Raw genomic sequence first — 20,125 nt, 5'->3', positions numbered from 1 at the left:
AAAAGTGAACTTTTATGAGCTAACTCTGCGGTTGAGGTTGAGGTTGACGTAACTTTGGGGGTAGATTGTCAAAACAAGAAAATAGATAAAGGGGAGAGAAATAAAGTACCATCCACAGCATTCAGACAGAGAGGATGCTATAGGCAAGAAGACAGGTGGAGCTGTGCTGGTCAATGGACATTTTATCTACCGCAAATTACTCTGGGCGGGCTGTATTAATATACATCGCCGCCCTTTGCCATGCCCCTGTCGCGATGCCAGCGCATATGTACTAACATATGCGGCTGGCATCGCGGTGCAATGACGGAGGCCCCCCCGCGATACCTGTACTGTGGTCTGTTGGGGGTCTCCATCACCTCCCAGCCGCCTGCTTCTCCCCTGCAGCCGGGACAGCTCAGCGTGGCTGTCCCAGGCGCCTCCTCCCCCCTGCAGCCGGAAGGACGCCCGGCTGCATTGCTAGGGGGAGGAAGGGCTTACCTTCCGGGGTCCAGGAGGACCTGCAAGAAGGTAAGCCCAAGGTAGGGGGAGAGGGGAGTTGGCGAGACAGCGGGGTTGCGGCGGAGGCGGCGAAAAGAAGCCCATAAGCTTCTATAGGGTATCGCCACCCAAAGGCAACTCGGTGCGGCCGGGTAATAGTACAAAGGAAAATGCGGTAAAACGGGGGTTTTAGAGAGATCCTGCATTAGCTTGCCTTATATGGCTGTTCCAGTATCCTGCATCTCTATCCGCACCCTGAGTACAGTCACGGCTGGAGACTGCTACAACCACATTCTGCTACAAGCTCTGATTAATGCCTTAACCAGTATAACCACAGTGAGAACGGCTATACCTACCACTCTCAATAAACCACACTACTAATTAAGACACTGCACTGCTGATTGGGATATTGCAAATTCTATACAGAGTAGTCACTCAATGGAACAACAGAATCAGTGGGCGAAGATTGCATCACAGGAATTTTTGCACCTCTGAGAACCGAAATGTTGCACTTTGAAAGTCAATTTGTGTGAAATTGCAACACAGCTTTGTTCATCCCTAGAATATTACTATCAGATATAAGGTTAGCTAAATTACTCACAGGTTCTTGATGCAACGTCTGATATTTATTAGTACCCGTTAGCTCTGATAAAGTTACATTTACAAAAGACGATGCGGACACCTTAGGATCTTAAAGGTACTGAACTTGTTCTATCCTGTTCTCCATCAGGTCCAAGTTACTCTGTGGAGTTAGTATTCACGGTGGAGCCCAGTGATGAAGTTGCAGTCCCAGGACAGCCTATAAGTCTGCCGTGTGCTGCCGATGGTGTCCAGCCAATCACTATTACTTGGAGAAAGAATGGCGCTCCCCTCTGGAATGGGGCAAACGTTTTCCCTCTTCCCAATGGCTCTCTGTACTTTCCATTCTTCCACCTGAATAAGGATGACGGCTCTTCTTCTGACCAGGGTGACTATGACTGCGTGGCGCAAAATCGTTTTGGTACTGTGGTGAGCCGCAAGGCGAGAGTCCAGGCTGCAGGTGAGTCTAAATACATATAGGAAAAACCTATATGTGCATACTGTATGTTAATAAATTGACTTATTTTTTGTATTGTAATTGTTATATGATTTTTTATATATTATAGAATATTTATTTAAATTGAGCTGAACAGGTGATACGGGTAGTGTGTGTATATGTGTGTTTGCCTGTGTAATATATATCTCCACCTACATGAGCAATCAATAACTAATCAGCCAAACAGTACATAAACAAATACCATAAAGTATATGAAGATACATTACGACAAGTTACTATCATAGAATGTTACTGTGTGCTTAGCATCACTTACAAAATACAGCAGGTATAACTCCCACAACCGTGTATGAGAAAAGCTTCTTGCTGAAATAAGCTCACAACCTTAAGAAATGAAGAAGGCACCTATCAGATTCAGCGGTGAATCTTGGGCTAATTTTGCCAATGATCTCCTAATACTTTTTAAAGTTTACTAAACAACAGTCTAAGAACAGGAAACTGTGTTACATTATCATGGTTTATGTACTTTAAGTTGTTAATGGGTGCATTGCATTAATACAGTACAGTACTTTTTGTGTAGCGGGGCCCCTAAAAGATTCATAAACCCACTAAACCTGTCCCCCAACTTCCTTCCTTATACCACCCTACATGAGGCCTAATGCTAACTCTCCCCTCCCGTAGCCTAACCCTAATCATTCCTCTACTGTAGTGCCTAACCTTAACTGTACCCAATTAGTTTACAGAAAGGGTAGTCAGGCGCTCACCTAATGTGTGTAGATGGTATTACATATTGGATGCATAAGAAATGGACCTATCAATGGACAGACATTCTCGCAGCACGTCCTAAGACCCGCCCCATACACATAAATACGCTGCCTGGACAGCAAAATGTATCCTTGACAAAGGCCCCTAGAGGCCGGAACACGTTGGGTCATTATACGCCCCCTTCTACACAGACACCACCACGGCAAAGTCTCCTCTTCTCTGAGTTGAGCGCACGGACATCTGAAGACGTAATTCCGGGACAAGCAGCACACAGCCAATCACCGCTAACCGCTACACACGTCCTGTGGAGCCGGGCAGACGGGCAGCGGCAGAACACACATCCCTCCCCAGCAGGGCCGTTTCTAGACAATTTAGCTCCCAGGGCAAATGAATAAAATTGCGCCCCCCCCCCAAAAAAAAAGTTAACATGACATAGAAGAAATTGCACGCGCCGGAGGCGCGTGTGCCGAAATAGGGGCGTGGTTTATTTTAGAAGGGGTGTGGCTTAATACAAGGGCGTGGTCTAGCAGGAAAACAATTACCTTACATCTCACCTTTGCAACCTGCATGTCCAGACATTGGTTACCGCATTATGCCCCACACGCCGCTGCCGCACAACTCATGCCGTTTACTAATATGCCCCCACAGTGCCACACATATGCCCCCACAGTGCCACACATATATGCCCCCACAGTGACAGCTATTCCCCCACAGTGCCACATATATATATGCCCCCACAGTGCCACAGATATGTCCCCAGTGCCAGATATGCCCCCACAGTGCCACACATATGCCCCCACAGTGCCACACATATATGCCCCCACAGTGACAGCTATGCCCCCACAGTGCCACATATATATATGCCCCCACAGTGCCACATATATATGCCCCATAGTGCCACAGATATGTCCCCACAGTGCCACACATATGCCCCCACAGTGACAGCTATGCCTCCACAGTGCCACATATATATGCCCCCACAGTGCCACAGATATGTCCCCAGTGCCAGATATGCCCCCACAGTGACACACATATGCCCCCAGTGACACACATATGCCCCCAGTGACACACATATGCCCATACAGTGCCAGATATGCCCCCACAATGCCACATATATATGCCCCCACAGTGCCAAATATGCCCCTAGTGCCATAGATATGTCCCCAGTGCCACAGATATGCCCCCAAAGTGCCACATATATGCCCTCACAGTGCCAAATATGCCCCCACAGTGCCACACATTCCCCCAAAGTGCCAGCAGCACAACTCACTATCTCTCTAGGTCTCCCCCTCCAGTCCTCCGCCGCTGCATGCTGGTGCTGGTGCTTTGCTTTCACTCATGTGTCCCTAATCCGTCAGCCATTCATACTGAGCGGGCTGGCTCCTGATTGGCTGCCAGCCCGCGAGGTCCTCTGATTGGCTGCCAGCCCGCGAGGTCCTCTGATTGGCTGCCAGCCCAATGACACAGTGAGCGAGGGGAAGGAGATACGCGCAATGCGCTCCCCTCCCCTGGGGCTCACCTGTGCCTGTTCATTGCGGACGGGGAGTGGGGGACTTGGAGGCGGAGGCGGGCGGCGGCGGCGGGACTTGGAGGCGGCGTTGTGGAAGCTCAGCTGCCGGCCGGGCACCTGTGCCTGTTCATTGCGGACGGGGAGCGGGGGGCTTGGAGGCGGAGGCGGGCGTCGGCGGCGGGACTTGGAGGCGGCGTTGTGGAAGCTCAGCTGCCGGCCGGGCGCCCCGGCTGTGTAACAGGTGGACAAGCCGTGCGGCGCCCCGGGCTGCTGCACGGCTTGTCCGCCTGTAGAAACGGCCCTGCTCCCCAGCCGCACCGTCTGCTGTACCTGAAATACCCAGGACATCTCACAACAGAGCAGACACCTTGAACTCCGTTGCGCATCTCTGCAAACGGCTGACAGGGTAAGTGGTTAGTGAGTGGGACGCCGCTCACTGCCATCACACCCCCACCACAATAACATTGACTTTACCGCACTTCAGGCCCCCAGAGGCACCTACTACTATACCTAAGTGTATGGGACATAAACCACAGGAGGTTTATGGTCACAAAGGGTTCTGCTGACACCCTTATTCCCCACAGGGGCCCATACACACCATCATTCACCCTCACACCCTATTACAACATTGAGACATAAACTGCAGGAGGTTTATGGTATAAAGGGTTCTGCTGACACCCTCATTCCCCACCAGGGCTCATTGTCATTGACTTTTACCACCCCAACCTGTTACCATCTACAGGTCACGGACTCTTGCTTAGAGCAGCCACACTTTCCTTGTTTTACCCCCACTCATTGTATTTGTCACAATAAATATTATTTACTTTACATACTGCTTACGCATCCAATATGTAATACTATCTACACACATTAGGTGAGCGCCTGACTATCCTTTCTGTAAACTGCACTTGAATGAGCCTAGACCACTCAAGTCGAGCAGCTCCCGCAAACATAGTGATCGTAGCGCCTTACCCCAACCCCTCTGCTGTACCCAATTAGTGCCTGCCGCTAACCTTACCCCCTTATTTCCTAACCCTCCCTTGTTAGTGCATAACCATAACCCTTGCTCTAGGCAGCCTGCCCCTTCAACTGCCTAGAGCTGTAAGAGAATGGTAAGTGATCCCTTCACCAGCGCTCCCAAGGAATCACTTACCTTTCTCTGTTACATTTTGTGATTTTTTTTTTTTTACAGAATACAGGACTTATATTTTGCTCAGTATATAAATTGCATAAAACAAATGATAATGTACCCTACATATGATGGCAGGCTTCTTAGTGGAAGTGCACCTGTCCAGTGTCATAAATCTAGGAGACAACAAAATTTCAATGGACGACATTGCCAAAAATAATACTGTACTTTTTTCCACACACAGTGATTAATACGCATACTAAATATAACAATAAAAAGTACTCTCCATATGAATTGTGGTGCAAGATGTGGATCAGGAAACTCTCATTCGTGGAGCTCTAGTGTATCTACCAAAATAAGTCATTTTCAGTCAAACAGAATGAGTTTAAAGAAAAATTCATCTGCCTCCAATACAATACCAATACTTATAGTCATTGCTGTTTCATGTACCTCAAAACATGAATAAAGCCTCCAAAGGTGTAATAACATAAGAAATTGGCTTACATGAAACAGTTTATACGGAGGCTCCTCTGAGATCCACAGGAGGCAGTTCTTCATTGGTCAGAAGAAAGTCCACAAACCAAAATGTACTTCAAAGGATGGTTCCTGGTGGGAGGTCCCAGCAGGTAAGTGCCCCACTTATTTAGGAATTGAAATGATGGCTTTTCCAAACAGCAGCTGAATATTATTAACAATACCAAACATGATAGGCGGATGAGTCAATCATACCGTATGTCAGCGCAAAGAGCCAATCATAATAAAAAAGTGGTAACTTTTGGTTAAAAGTGGTTGTGGAGAACCGGCGCTCTGCAATATATCCACTAAATGGTGTATGCATGACGTGCAAATGTGAATCAGGAGTATATAGCAATACCTCTAAGGGCATTACCTCTCCTATATAACGATAGAGGGGTGAAGTGAAATGAGAGTAGGAGTAAGTGCAAATTACCTCTGTAGGCATAATAAACGTTTATCACACCCTACACCATGAGGAGTTCATTAGCAATTATTTATTGCTCGCTTAGCATGCAGTAAATAATCATCAAACAACATAATTTAGAGGCTATACAGAGTAGCACCAGTTCTCCACCCCCCCTCTCTTTTCTCAATTGTTTCTACCGTGGGATTTTAAATTAACCCTAGGTGTGAAGAACAGACTTCTGATACAGTGCAGTGCCTTCAGTCCACAACCTTTATCTGTTCATAGCTATTCTAATAAGAGCAGTCCTTTACCGTGTGAGGACTTCTGGTTTTATGACCTGAAAGTCCTTTTGCCCATGCACAGCCATCGGATCCCTCCCGTGGGATATCGGCAGTAAATCTGTGAGGATACACCATCTGCATGCGATCTGACCACTCTTAGTTCCTCTAGAGCATTCTGAAGCCGTAACTGACCACAGGCCTTGCGCTCAGACCCAGTTTTTTTTTTGTCTAATATTCTACTCTGTGTGCACTGTAACAATTGCCGCCCTCAAACAGCTCATCAGTGCATCAGTGCTGCGAACGCCTGCAATCATACCACGCTCAAAGTTCTTCGGATCATTTCCTCTACTTACTATTTTTTAAATGATGTGACCAATGGAACATTGTGAATTTATAACATTGTTTATATATTATCTTATGTCTACCTAATAATACTATGGGGTAATTCATTGGTGCCGATATTTTTTGCCTAGACACATTTCACCATTTTTACGGTGAATTTCAATTCCCTCTATTCAATTAAAGTGTCGGTTTTCTGCCTAGGCTAAAAATTCGGCACAGGAGAAAAACAATTTGCCCATTTGACAAGTTTTCGCCTGTTTTTTTAGCCCTTTTTTGCCCATGCCTTTTCCAAAGGACAAAAAGGCATGGGTGAAAAACGATTAAAAAACGTGAGAGAACAGCCACAATTGAATACAATAGCAGCAAAATGGTCCTGTTTTTTCCTAGAGGCAAAAAGGACTAAGTGAATACCCCCTAAGTATTAAGCTAAATTCAATTATTTGTCCTCAAAAAAATTCTAAGTGTTAAATAAATACCGTATTAAAAAAACGCTGCTAATGTAGCAGAGAAAATCTTTCTTATTGGCACTGGTATTTGTCTAAAAGTAGTCAGTGGGTTTGCAGACACACGCTGGGTAAATTGGCCAGGGATGAACAGGGGATGTAGTGCCCCTGTCCTCCTGCTTATTTGCATCCACAGGTTGGGGTGCATTGAGCAGAGCCGCTGACATCAAATAATGGCACCATTTATAGGCAGGATGGAATCTAAAAGGATTAGTAGAAGACAAAGAGGATGCATGATTTTATGGGTCACCATGCAAGGCATTATGAGGCCTCAACATCGAAAGGAATGTAATTACAGGCGAAGGGATCCAAGGATCATGCTGGCACCCAGCTAAAAACATCTCACCATTATCTGGGTCTGCTCATTAGGAGGGATTTTAATGTGGCCCCTCAGTTATTTCTGCTTCTGAAGGAAAGTTCAAAGGGGTGCGAGATTCAGTCCAGTCCTTTGTACGAGTGCCACTGTCTGTTGCGCCAGTGGTATGTGGCAAAAGACCTTCTATTCACAGCAGGAGGTCAACACCAAAGCTTCTGTCCAGTTTCCATATGCTAGACTGGCACCCAAGAAATGAAATGTTGACTAGACAAATTCCAGAACATTTATCTAGAACAAGTACACACAACGAAATATTTAAGTACCATGCCCTAATTCTGTGCCCATTGGACAAAGAGTTCCATTAACAAGGTCTTAAGGAGGAAGTATCCCCGGTACTTGTGTATTATCACGGCGCCAACCATATTGATTGCGCAATGTTTTTATCACATCGCATGCCATACACCCGAAGCACTGCGATGCAATTTTAGCCCCTATGCGATGAAAAATTGTATAAGCACCCTAATGGGTGCTTTTAAGCACCCTAATGGGTGCTTACAATGTTAAATGCACCCCTACGCCACCCCCCACTATAAACGTGAACCCGAAGCGTGGCGAGCGCAGCAGTACGCGTCCTACGACCTTTTCATACCCCCACTATCCACTTCGGCGTGGAGTTGATTATATAAAGTGTGGCGAGCGCAGCGAGCCACCGAGCTCGAAGCGTGGCGAGCGCAGCGAGCCCGAAGGGTGAAGTTATGCGCATCCCCTCGCGGGGTTCGCTGCGCTCGCCACGCTTTGGGCTCAGTGGCTCGCTGCGCTCGCCACACTTTATATAATGAACTCCACGCCGACGTGGATAGTGGGGGTATGAAAAGGTCGTAGGACGCATACCGCCGCCCCTCGCGGGCTCGCCGCACTCGCCACGCTTCGGGTTCACGTTTATAGTGGGGGGTGGCGTGGGGGTGCATTTAACATTGTAAGCACCCATTAGGGTGCATTTAACATTGTAAGCACCAATTAGGGTGCTTATACAATTTTTAATCGCATCCCATCGCATTTTCTGGCATTGTATGCCATATACAATGCCATACAATTTAAAAATTGTATGACATTGTAGAACATCGCGCGATATCGCATCGCATACCATTGCATGCCTTATGGTATGCGATGCGATGGGCGCCGTGATAATACACAAGTACCGTATAACCCCCCCCCCCCCAAAAAAAAAGCTATCAGAACAACTAGGAAGAGGATTTCTATGGGGTAAAATGAATGGCGTGCCACAGATGGCCTATGGCCTTCCTTACAACAAGGCATAAAATGATGAATGAACCATACAGGTCTGCTCCTGACGGATCCCCTGGATATATATTTTTGCCTTAACGAAGACACAAGTGGTTCCCCATAGGCAGATAGGCAATAAAAATCTACTAACAAGGCAAGCTAATGAGTGTAGGTTAGTTATTACTAATTGCATAGGTTTTCAAACAAAAGCTGAAAATAAAATTTAGTAATATATGTCCATATCCTGAAGAATGGTGATCAGAAACAAGATCATTGAGCTTCAAAAGTACGACACAGTTCCAGGACCCATAAAAATAAAGGCAGCTAATATAATGTTATGTATTCATGGAGGCTTGCAATTCAAAGGGTAACTATATTTAATTATCATCACACTACATACTTTTCTTCTCTCCCGCTATAATCAGTAGATGCCACGCCTCCTTCCCTCAAGGCCACGCCTCCTTTCCATCGCATGGATTTGCCACGCAAGGGCCCTGCCTACTGCAGTAGTTGAATCTTGGACCACCTATTACTATATTTCTAGATTCGCCAATGGCCTTGGCTATGGCAGCCTAGCAGTGACTAAAAGTAGGGTTTCAACCAGGTGTCCACACTAATGCCACCCCTCCTCCTGTATACCTGTATATTATAGGAAAATAGGTCATGTGGAAGGTTTTCATACAAATCCAAACCCCCCAAAAAACAAATGTTCTAACTCCCTCATAGGCAAAAGGTGCAGAACTATCTTCTTTCTGAGCACATAGGGGCAGGATATATATTATATTACTGCTGCTGAAGCAATGGCTCTAAATGTAATGTTCAAAGTACCACCCATCCCCCAATTCACCTTATGCCTGTAAGATTAATGGGGCCCCTTCTTTTCCTGTGCAGTGCCCCTTTATGTCCCTTTGAAGCAGGACTCTGTTTATACCTCGGTCAGGGCTCCCTGGCTCATTTTCACAGGTCAGAAGGTCCCGAGTTTGTGACAAACACAGGATATGTTGCTGCAATGCAGAATCAATTAATATGAAGTTTGTGAGAGCACATGGTCTGCTTCTTAACCATTCACCTGCCAGGCCGGACACTATTATGCCAGCTATAAAGCTGAGCCTGGTGCAGTGGGAGGCAGTAATCAGTCTAGAAGGAGCACCTTTCATTTGGTGCATGTGCTGTGCACCAATATATTTTACCCCCTCAAAATATAGGGGGTAATTCAGACTTGATTGCACAGCCGCGAATGTGCGGTGGCTAGCAATCAGGCAGATGCCACCCCGCTACAGTGAATGGATGTGTATGCCTTGCAAATACTTTGCAGCTCAGTGAAAATGTCCAAATCCCCTCGCAAGCTGCTCACCACTGAATGATTTTTCCACTGGGCACAAGTCATCGTAGCCTTGGAGTAGCCAGGGACTTACTCGGGTGCTGCAATGAATGCAGGCTTATCCGGCACGGAGCTCACGTCACACACCCTCCCCTAAAACGCTTGGGCATGCCTACGTAACACTTCCAGTGGGGGTTTTTAGTACTCTTTACCTAGCACGGCGGCCATCGCGGGCATCGCGGCCATCGCATGCACTAAAAAACGGGTGCGACGCGATGCCCGCGATTTCCCATAGGGAACAATGTTAAAAGTGTCAATGGACGCGATTTTAGTGTTCAATGCCTCAATGCCCGCGATTTTTCCATAGGAAACAATGTTAAATGGGCCACAGAGCCCAAATAGTCCCCCTGAAGTCTGAAATGGCCCCCACAATTGTTAACGCCACCCCGCGATCAACAAAGGTACGCGTCCTCCGACCTTTTCATACCCCCACTATCCACGTCGGCGTGGAGTTGAGAATAGAAAAGTGTGTCGAGCGCAGCGAGCCACCGAGCCCGAAGCGTGGCGAGCGGACGCGGATACCTTCACAGGTAAACGCGGCCCTTCGCGGGCTTCACAGGTGTCCGCGTCCCCTCGCGGGGCTCGCTGCGCTCGCCACGCTTCGGGCTCGGTGGCTCGCTGCGCTCGCCACACTATTCTATTCTCAACTCCACGCCGACGTGGATAGTGGGGGTATGAAAAGGTCGTAGGACGCGTATCGCCGCCCCTCGCGGGTTCGCTGCGCTCGCCACGCTTCGGGGTTCACGTTGATCGTGGGGTGGCGTTAACAATTGGGGGGGCCATTTCAGACTTCAGGGGGACTATTAGGGCTCTGTGGCCCATTTAACATTGTTTCCTATGGACAAATCGCGGGCATTGAGGCATTGAACACAAAAATCGCGTCCATTGACACTTTTAACATTGATCCCTATGGGAAATCGCGGGCATCGCATTTTTTACCCCCGATGACCGCGATGCCAATCGCGGGCGCCGTGCTAGGTAAAGAGTACCGTGTTTTGGGCACACCTGGCGTTTTTCTTAACACTCCTATTAAACAGCTGATTACCACCTCCAGACACCTACTTCCTTGCGATTGGCTTACAAATAGAAAAAGCAGCAGGACTTCACCGCTGGCCAGCATCGCACACACGCATTGCAGCCCACTCAGATGGGCAGTTATTATTATTATTATTATAATTTTATTTATAAGGCGCCACAAGTGTTTCGCAGCGCCGTACAAAGGAACAATACAGGGAGACAAAACTTGGCATAACATTGTTCATCGATAATCATCCGCTGTGTGAAATCACAGACGCGCAATCAGGTCTGAATCGGGCCCATATTTCTATACTGGACACTTAGGGCGAAATTTACTAAGATGGGAATTCTATTTCACATGGGATGTTGCTATAGGCAACCAATCAGAATCTACTTATCTGCCTATTTATTTAGCACCTTCTAGAATCTAGAAGATCAAAGATACACTCTGATTGGTTGCCCATAGCAATATCCCATTTGAAATAGAATACACATCTTAGTAAATTCCCCCCTTATTCTTTTATATGGTGCTTATACTACAGTAAATATTAACATTAGAGCCCAGCAAAGGTCAGGAAAAAAGTTTCCCGTAAGTCCAGTAGCGGGTCCTCTGTTCACAACAGCACACCCACACCAAAGCAATAAATCGATGCCAACATTAATTCCATCCCCTTATATTTGCTATCTTGGCATCACAGTGGGGAAGTGCTAACCAGGCAGAGCTTTGGTGCAGAGCAGATCATTAGAACACACAGTGCTATATAATTACCATATAAATGAGTGTATATTACAGCAATGCATCAGTCCTGCCATATTATACATACGGTAATCTTAGTTTAGATCAAGCAAGTACAGTATTGCACAATGTCTTATGTTAATTAGTGGGGATGTTATCAGTGGGGATGTTACTGTATTTGCACTTCTTCCACCACTGCAGAGCAAGAAAACATAGGGACATCTCCAAATGAATCACATAGAACCAGAATGAGCAAAAGACGTTCATTGTGCTGACTCATTTATGCCAAAGTATTTCATCAAATATTTTATACCATGAGGCTGTTTAATGAACATGTCACCTAAAACTATTTTGTATTCATGAATTTTGTATCTCATTCAATATGCACTGCATTGGGTCCCCGCTCATTAGATATGTACAGGGTGGGACCAGCTCAGCACTCCCTGCTGCCTGGGTTGCCTGTCAGTTCAGCCAGCGGCACCCACCTCAGACCCCGCTGGCGCCGCTCCCCCTAGCCGCCGCAGGGTCTGCCACATATGTAGTATATGTGGTATCGCTAGTGATGTCGCTAGGTTTGATGTGCAGCGGCCGTGGGAGTGTGCATATCGCACATACACTGAGTGATATGTGCAATATGTCGGTCCGATCCAGAAGACCAGACAGCATATCTCCCAGTGTGTGCCAGGCTTGCCTTTGTTGTTTTTTATATTGGTGAAATGTACTAAGCCCTGGAGAGTGATAACATGGAGAGAAATAAAGTACCGGTAAAATCAACGGCTAATTGCAATGTTAAAGTTTTTTCTTGAAAAATGCCATTTAGGGGCTGTGTGGCTGTTTATCTATCTTTGCTTTACCGCTCTCCAAGGCTTAGTAAATCTGCCCCAAAATTTAGCTTGACAAATTCCACTGAAGATGACATTGTTAACTGCCTTTGATGCAGATTCCACCCCCGATGCACGGTCCCGCGGCACTGGGATCGAAAACAGAAATAGACTTGCCTGGCAAGTCTATTTCTGCTTCGATCTGGAGGATCGAAGGCAGTTACATGCTGCTCTATGCAGCATCTACTCCGTGCGCCGTCCTCATGCCGTCTCTCTCTTTCCCCCCTTTTCGATGCCGGCACCTGCCGGGTGCTGACGGCCCTCGATATCACGCCATTTCTTAGATAGCCCCCTCGCTATGTGAAATTTTCCCAAGTCATAAAATTCATTCTGTAGTTCATTTTGGCAATTTACAGTAAAATAATTCTGGGAACTACTAATTATATTAATCCACAAGCATTATCCTGTATTCTAGGAAACTGCATTCCAAATACTGTAGCATATATTGGGAATGGGAGAAGCAGGCAGGGGACATCGGAGACATTCACTACAGCAAGAACACTGTTGCAATGATTATCCTCAGCATTTTAATTGTATAAAACATCTTACTGTACTGTACATATAAATGCTCGGTACTTTGCAACTGCTGTACTGCACGGAGCTACACAGTGTCAACCATCTGCTCATCTACTCGGCCCTGCTGTCAGGGGCTCTCTTTATTATTAGTCGCACCCAACCAGTTCCTGTTTGGATTCAGGGGACTCACAATTTACTCTATCCTGGTTACCCAGGGTGATGTGTGAGTTATGGCCTCCTCTACAGCCTGAGTTTGATACTTTAATGGAAGTTTCCTTTTAGTACCTGACAAACGTCTTTTATCTTGGGCTGATCCAGCCACATGGAGTGGAACAGCCGACCTCTTAATCAGAAACAGAAATTATAGCTTTCCTTTCCCAGTAAGTAAATCACATAGCTGTGTTTTATTTCTTCTTTAGACAAATTGATACTGCTTTATAAATCTGCATGGAGAACAGGAGAGTAGTTATACAAGTATAATGGAAGAGTATTTGCTTGGCTGCACCATGAATGCTATTACAAAGAACACATTAGATAGTACTTTAAACACTACAACTAAAAGACAAAAGAAACATTTTGCACAGAGGATATGAGTCCTACAGTCAGAGGGCTAGATTCTCTAAGCTTCAAAAGTGATAAAATGGAGAGTGATAAACAGCCAGCCAATCAGCTCCTGCCTGCCATGTCACAGCATGTGTTTGAAAAATGTGAGACAGGAGCTGATTGGCTGGCTGTTTATCACTATCCATTTTATCACTTTTGAAGCTTAGAGAATCTGGCCCAGAGTCATTTGGGAACTATGGGACTGGGAATTGGCACTACCTGAGATTTTAATTATAGTTTCTACAAAAATAATACAATTATTATTATTATTATTATTATGTATATACATTCCCTTTAGGCAGATGCTGTATGGAACCAATATTCAATACAATGGAGTGCATGAATTCACTAATGACGCTATGTTGTACCTCATACCTCTATGGTGCCTCTAGTTTGTAGTGACTTGATAATAGGATCATTGGTTCAGTCCACAAAATGGCTGCCTCCACCGGATGTATAAATAAACTGGGTAGAGAGACCATAGGTAGCATGCTACAGCTAAGCTGTCATTGGACCAATCTGCTTATCAATTCTTATCCGTAAGTCCAAATAAATTATAATTTTTATCATGAAGTAAACTCAGCCATGTAGTAGTCAATATATTTATTAGAGTCTTTATTGGAATAATAATGCTAATTAAATAGATTTTATTGCATGCCTAAAGTGAACCCAAGTCAACTCACCAATTGTAAGGCTCCTGCCCCCACCCGCCTCTCTTTCCGTGTCTCTACACATCACAGTTAAGTTCAAGGGTCAGACGGGTGAGAGGAATCAGTGACCTTGTATTAAGCTGGTAGGCTGGCTGGCCCCTCTGATCCCCCCTGGGGAGAAATTCTGCTAATGAAATGCAGAGCACAAAAAAAAAAAAACCTACAAGCAAGACTAGGAAATGAAAGAGTTCCTGCTTAACTCTTCCATGGCTAAAACCATGTACCATATGGAATTGCATCTCAATTAAATACAATAAGTGCTAATTGCTTCAAATTCAGCAGTATATTCAAAAAACGCTTACATTATCTAAATGTGTATAATCGTCACAGTAAAACGAATGACCAGCTTCAAGTATTAGGTTACATCCAAGCGGTATTTATTTATTTTATAATTTTTCAATCTGATTTTGATTTTATTAAATAAATGATTTGCTTTTAGAGATGCAAGTTGCAACCAGATGGGGTTCTTGTACTGCGCTACTCTAAAGCGTATTGTTGTCTTTTGTTTGTAGAGTTACATTATCATGGATGTAGTGTTAGCTAAAGGGCATTGAAATTCTGGTGATAAATGAAAACTAGTGAAGACAGAGGACACATTTCTGAAATGAGAGGGTGACAGGGTTGGCAAAGGAAGTCGTATCAGTAAAGACAAGTGTTTGGATTTAATATCACTGCATTTTTAAATTTTTGGGTTGATTTACCCCAAGGTCTCTATATTGTACTAAATTATGTCACAGCCATGGTTCCCGCACGCTACAACATTTCTGACCACACTATGTCTAATTTGTCCTCTCAGAATTGGACTGTCTTGCAATGTCTGGGACTGTTTAAAAGTACAGTATGAATAACTGGCTTACATCCATTCGACACCATATTTTTTAAAATCATAATTCACAGTGGAAGGCTATAGGAACACTATAACCTTTTATTTTATTGAGGGTATTTATAGTATTTACATTACCATGTAACTATCATGGCAACTACCAGTCACATGCACCGAGCAGAGAGGCTTTGGAAAATCCCTCTGATCTCTGTCTCTTTGTGACATTTGCCTCCTTCACAAACCCTGCCATCACATAACTTGCTGTGAGCCTAGAAGCCAGTCGTGTAACTATTAGCCAGATCTGTTATGCATCTGGAGATTCTTTTAAAGGAGATAATGATTTGTGGAAGGGGAACTAAGATACATCTCTATTGGATCCATGCTTAAAAAAGGTACTCAACTTGCTTTTAAAGACATTGTTGCTTTAAGTTACTACTTTCTGCTAATGAAAAATGAACTTCTGATGAGTGGTGTCTACAGGAATGCAACATTTGGCTCTTGTAAATGGGACTAGTTAGGGTCCAAATTAGTTATAGCTGGAAAAAGGCTATTTCACTGTGCATTACAGGATAATGAGCTGTTGGGGATGGAAGATGAAAAGGCACATTAGGGGCTGATTCACAGGTGGTGCGGAAGTGCCCTCTGCTTTTTCTATTGGTGGTCACCTGACACACCCGCAATACTCCCATAACATGCCTGTAATAAATCTCCAGGCATGCTATATGAGACTTCTCACCCCCCCCCCCCATCACTGCCCAAGAACGCACACTACATTTTCTTCGCCGCAGCCGTCCGATGGACATATACCCCTGTTCCTTCACATGGAAAGACAATATCACAGTGTATGCCTGTAATATTCGCAGTGACCGATAAAATGCCCGTTGATCTGACAGACATTTTATTATCATGTGTATGCCCAACAAAAGGAAATAAGGGAGCACATAATTGTAAAAGTTCTGATTCCTATGGAAATCCCGTGTTTCTAACTATATTTTGGTAACATTTACATTGTTTTGCAAATTGCTTTATCCCCTTATATCTTAGCACATTAACTGAATTACTTGTGTACTGAACACAATTCAGGTAAAAACACCACAAAAGCTCATTATCATGACCAGGAAATATCAGGGAGAAAACTAATATGCACAGACGCAGTACGGGACTGACACCAAGTGACCCTTTTCTTTCCCATTCATGAACAGGAGCCGGTTCTCCGCCTCTCTGCTCGCACTGGCTGTAAAAACAAACTGTTTTACAAGGTTTTTAAATATTTTACTGGCTCATTTTCAGCCTCCATATCATAGCTGGATTCTTTTATACAAGGTTATGAACTGCTTTACTGGCTCCTGTGAGCACATTGCGGCCAGTAAAGGAACAATATAAATGTTATATAAGATTTATATCCCTGGTGAAGCTGCCAGATTATCAGGGGGAGGGGTATTGGGGGTCTTTGGGCTACAGGACCTCCTCCTCAGTTGCTAATACTGTACAATACATTTGTGTTGTGGAACACTACTGAATAAAGATACAAGTTGAAATTGGCCAAACTTTGCATTATTGCCTGCTAGACTGTCCGCATATGGAGGGTTATTCAGTCCTGATCGTTGCTAAATTGTAAAGCCCTGCGATCAATTATACGCCACCCTGTCTGAGTGAAATCCTGCCCGTGCATTCCTGCGAATTACTTTACATGGCTTGCGAAAGTTAGTTGGATCGGCGATTAGTTGCAAATCCATTCCCAAACCGCTCATTATTGAATGATTTTTATAAAGTGTGCAGTCTGTGCGTAGTCCACGGCGGTGGCTGTAATAGAATTAGCCAGATCGGGATGTCACACACCTTCCCCTAAAACGCCTGGGATGCCTGCGTTTTCCCAGACACTCCCAAAAAACGGGCGTTTACCACCCTTGAACGCAGGCTTCCTGTCAATCAACTTGTGAACGGCTTGTGATCAGAAAAGGCGCTGGAATTTTTTCACTGTTTGGTCTCCTGCATGCATGCTACAATCTGTACGCATGCACAGTCAACCCATAATCAGCAGCCTTCCAAAAAATCGTAGCCTGCAATCAGGTTTGAATAACCCCCTTAATATGAAGCAAATATAGGTTATTGGAAAGGAAAACCAATACATTACTGATGCTGTTATTGCCCCTGTTTATTGAAAATTAGCTGTAATACCCAAGTGTAAGCGTCTTTTGGAGAATCATATTTGTTTACCTCTCAGGGACCGCTGACAGTATCACAGGCCCTATTAAATGCACACCCTGTTGAGACATCTGGCCTGCCATATCATGCGGCCGATTGGTAAGTGGGAATAGTTTACCAAATCATCCGCTCTCTCAGTGCAACAGTAGGTGGGCTGCTCTAACTTTCTAATGTGTACCCAGCCTTAGGACTCAGATAAAAATGACCTTTAGGGCCAGATGTATCAACCTTCAAATAATGATAAAGTGGAGAGTGATAAACAACCAGATAATCAGCCCCAACCTGCCATTTTTCAAACCCAGTCTGTCACATGATAGTTAGGAGCTGATTGGCTGGCTGTTTATCACTCTCAATTTTATCACGTTTTGAAGCTTGATATATCTGGCCCATAATCCAGTTGTCAGATGCTGCTCCTAATATAGCACCTTCAGATGGGGCATGTGAAAAGTCTGGACCCCTGGTACTTTATATCCACCAACTTCCCTCTCTCGGTGCCCTGGTAGGGAGAGGGGGCTAATGGACAGAGCTGAAGGCAATGGGGCCTGGAAGGTTCTCTTATAATTTCTGTTATGACTTTAGAACCCTAGATCTGCGTGTGCAGGAGAAATCATTCTATGGTCACTGAGTGAACCAGAATCGGCCCCTTAATCTAGATTGTCAGCTCCACTAGGACAGGGACTGAGTTGAATGACTAAATATTCTCTGTAAGGAATAAATAAATAATAGACGAATCCTGATAGGAAGGATGATTTCCATTCAAAATATATAAATGTAAATATCCATAGAACAGAGAGGACATGGAGGTCTTAAACCATACTTTGTGTATCAGATTCTTAGCGTTCCAGCCAAACAATACTTATCCCAGTTTTCTGAAAGTTTTCATGACACTTACATTGTTTCACAAACTGATATATTTCACTTTAATTATCTGGTAACACAACATATTTAAGAATCACAGCTCAATGCTAATCACAGTGGCTTTGCAATACACTCCTTGTGCTGTGAATTGATCCAATTAGCCACAAAGCTGTTTGCTAGATGGGACTGCCTTGTACTGCCACAGCTCAGAACCTGCCCCCCCCCCCCCCCCCACCCCCTCACAGCACCTAAATAAAGGTGTCTACATTCACCTTCAGTGCATGAAATAGATCCATATTTGCTTACCTCTGGAAAAGACTGAGGAGGCACAACATAGACTTGTACAACGATTATATATACATTGCAACAATCATCAAATATTTAATCCTTGTATACAGTAAATCCATCAGTGTCACCTCATCTTTTTCAAGGATAAGTGTGTGTGTGTGTCATTCGTAATATCAACAGATGATATTTCTGTCTATAGGCTCTGATGAAAAGGCTTGCAAGCATTGGCAATAAGTTGTATGTAATTTTGCCAATACATGTACTGTCTGTGGAGTGCCACCTCGCTTTTTGCCAGAGTGGGCAGTGTGTCTCTATCACGAGGTGAAGCACTGCTATAACAGTGTATTAGGAGGGCACCTCAGCAGTACTTACCTCATCCCAAACTCAGAGCAGTGGCAGTGGTTGACTTGATTCAAGAACAAAGGACACTCAGACCATAATACACTGTGTGTACTTAATGGTCCCTGATGATAGGTTGAATAAACCTGAAACATTGGAAAGGTGATTGTGGTCGGTATAAGTGTCCTATATTCCTGTATTAAGTCAAGATAGTCAGGGAAGTGCCACTGCTTTGGAATATATGTGATTGTGTATATACAGCTATAGAAGTATGCTATGAGTGTGGTGTATATACAGCTACTGTAGTATGCTATGGGTGTGCTGACTTTTCTTGATTTGTGTGTGTGTGTGTGTGTATATATATATATATATATATATAATCTACATATGTCTAGTGTCTGATTGTGTGTCTCTGAAACACTGCCATTTGTTGGTAGTGAATAAAATGACATCTCTTTATCTCTCACACATGCAATCACATGGTAGCAGACTAGCTTCCAAAGCATTTGCTTCAAGCGAGCTTACTAGTACATATACATAAAATACGTAACGTAACTGAAGCAACTTTAATCTACCAAATATTTCATCAATGTCAGGGAACTGTCTGGCCTCTTTATCCCAGATACAAGAAAGGACAACTACAAAAACTCTCACAAAATGATTCTCACTAATCATTATAATCCCACAAATGAAGAATCCACGCTCTCCTTATTATTTACTGTACTACCTCTCTGCTTAATCCTATACACTCACAAATTGGTTGAGCTGTCTCTTGTGCTCATCCCCACATGTATTAAACCTGTAATATCCTCCTCTGTATTGGCCTCTTTCCATCATTATTTAGGAATTCAGTGATTATACCTATTCGGTAAAAAAAGAACCCCACAATCTAAAATAACTGTCCTTCCTCCCAGCTGCTATGCCCCTCCTAGCTACGTGAGAGATTTTATTTTTACTCCCTCTTCGGACACTTTCTTGATTGTCTGGTTTACATTGCCAAGATACCAAAGAGACAGCAATGACTAAGGTAGTGAATGATCTGGTCAGCTCTAAGTCTGAAGGCCATTACTCATTCCTGGTTCTGTCTGCTATATTTGACACTGTTGACCAAATACTACAGACCCTAGGTCTTCTTGACATAGCCCTATCCTTGTTCACATCCAACAGTACTTATCTGATCACTCTTTCAGTGTTAGCTTCTTAGGC

The 20,125-nt window shown here is 44.4% G+C and overlaps 1 protein-coding gene across 1 annotated transcript in view; it reads left to right on the top strand.

Moving 5' to 3' along the window:
- The window catches only part of IGDCC3 (immunoglobulin superfamily DCC subclass member 3), an 84,253-nt gene that overhangs the window by 23,062 nt on the left and 41,066 nt on the right, over positions 1-20,125 (top strand). Inside the window, exon 2 of the mRNA XM_083184318.1 lies at positions 1,208-1,516. Coding sequence (XP_083040444.1) covers positions 1,208-1,516 — 309 coding nt within the window. The remainder of the gene's footprint in view (positions 1-1,207; positions 1,517-20,125) is intronic.

The sequence above is a fragment of the Crinia signifera genome, chromosome 4, assembly GCF_055691185.1.
Source record: "Crinia signifera chromosome 4, ASM5569118v1, whole genome shotgun sequence".
Taxonomy (NCBI): Eukaryota; Metazoa; Chordata; class Amphibia; order Anura; family Myobatrachidae; genus Crinia; species Crinia signifera.
The sequence above is the reverse complement of the archived record's forward strand: the minus strand, read 5'-3'. Positions and strand labels throughout refer to the sequence as shown.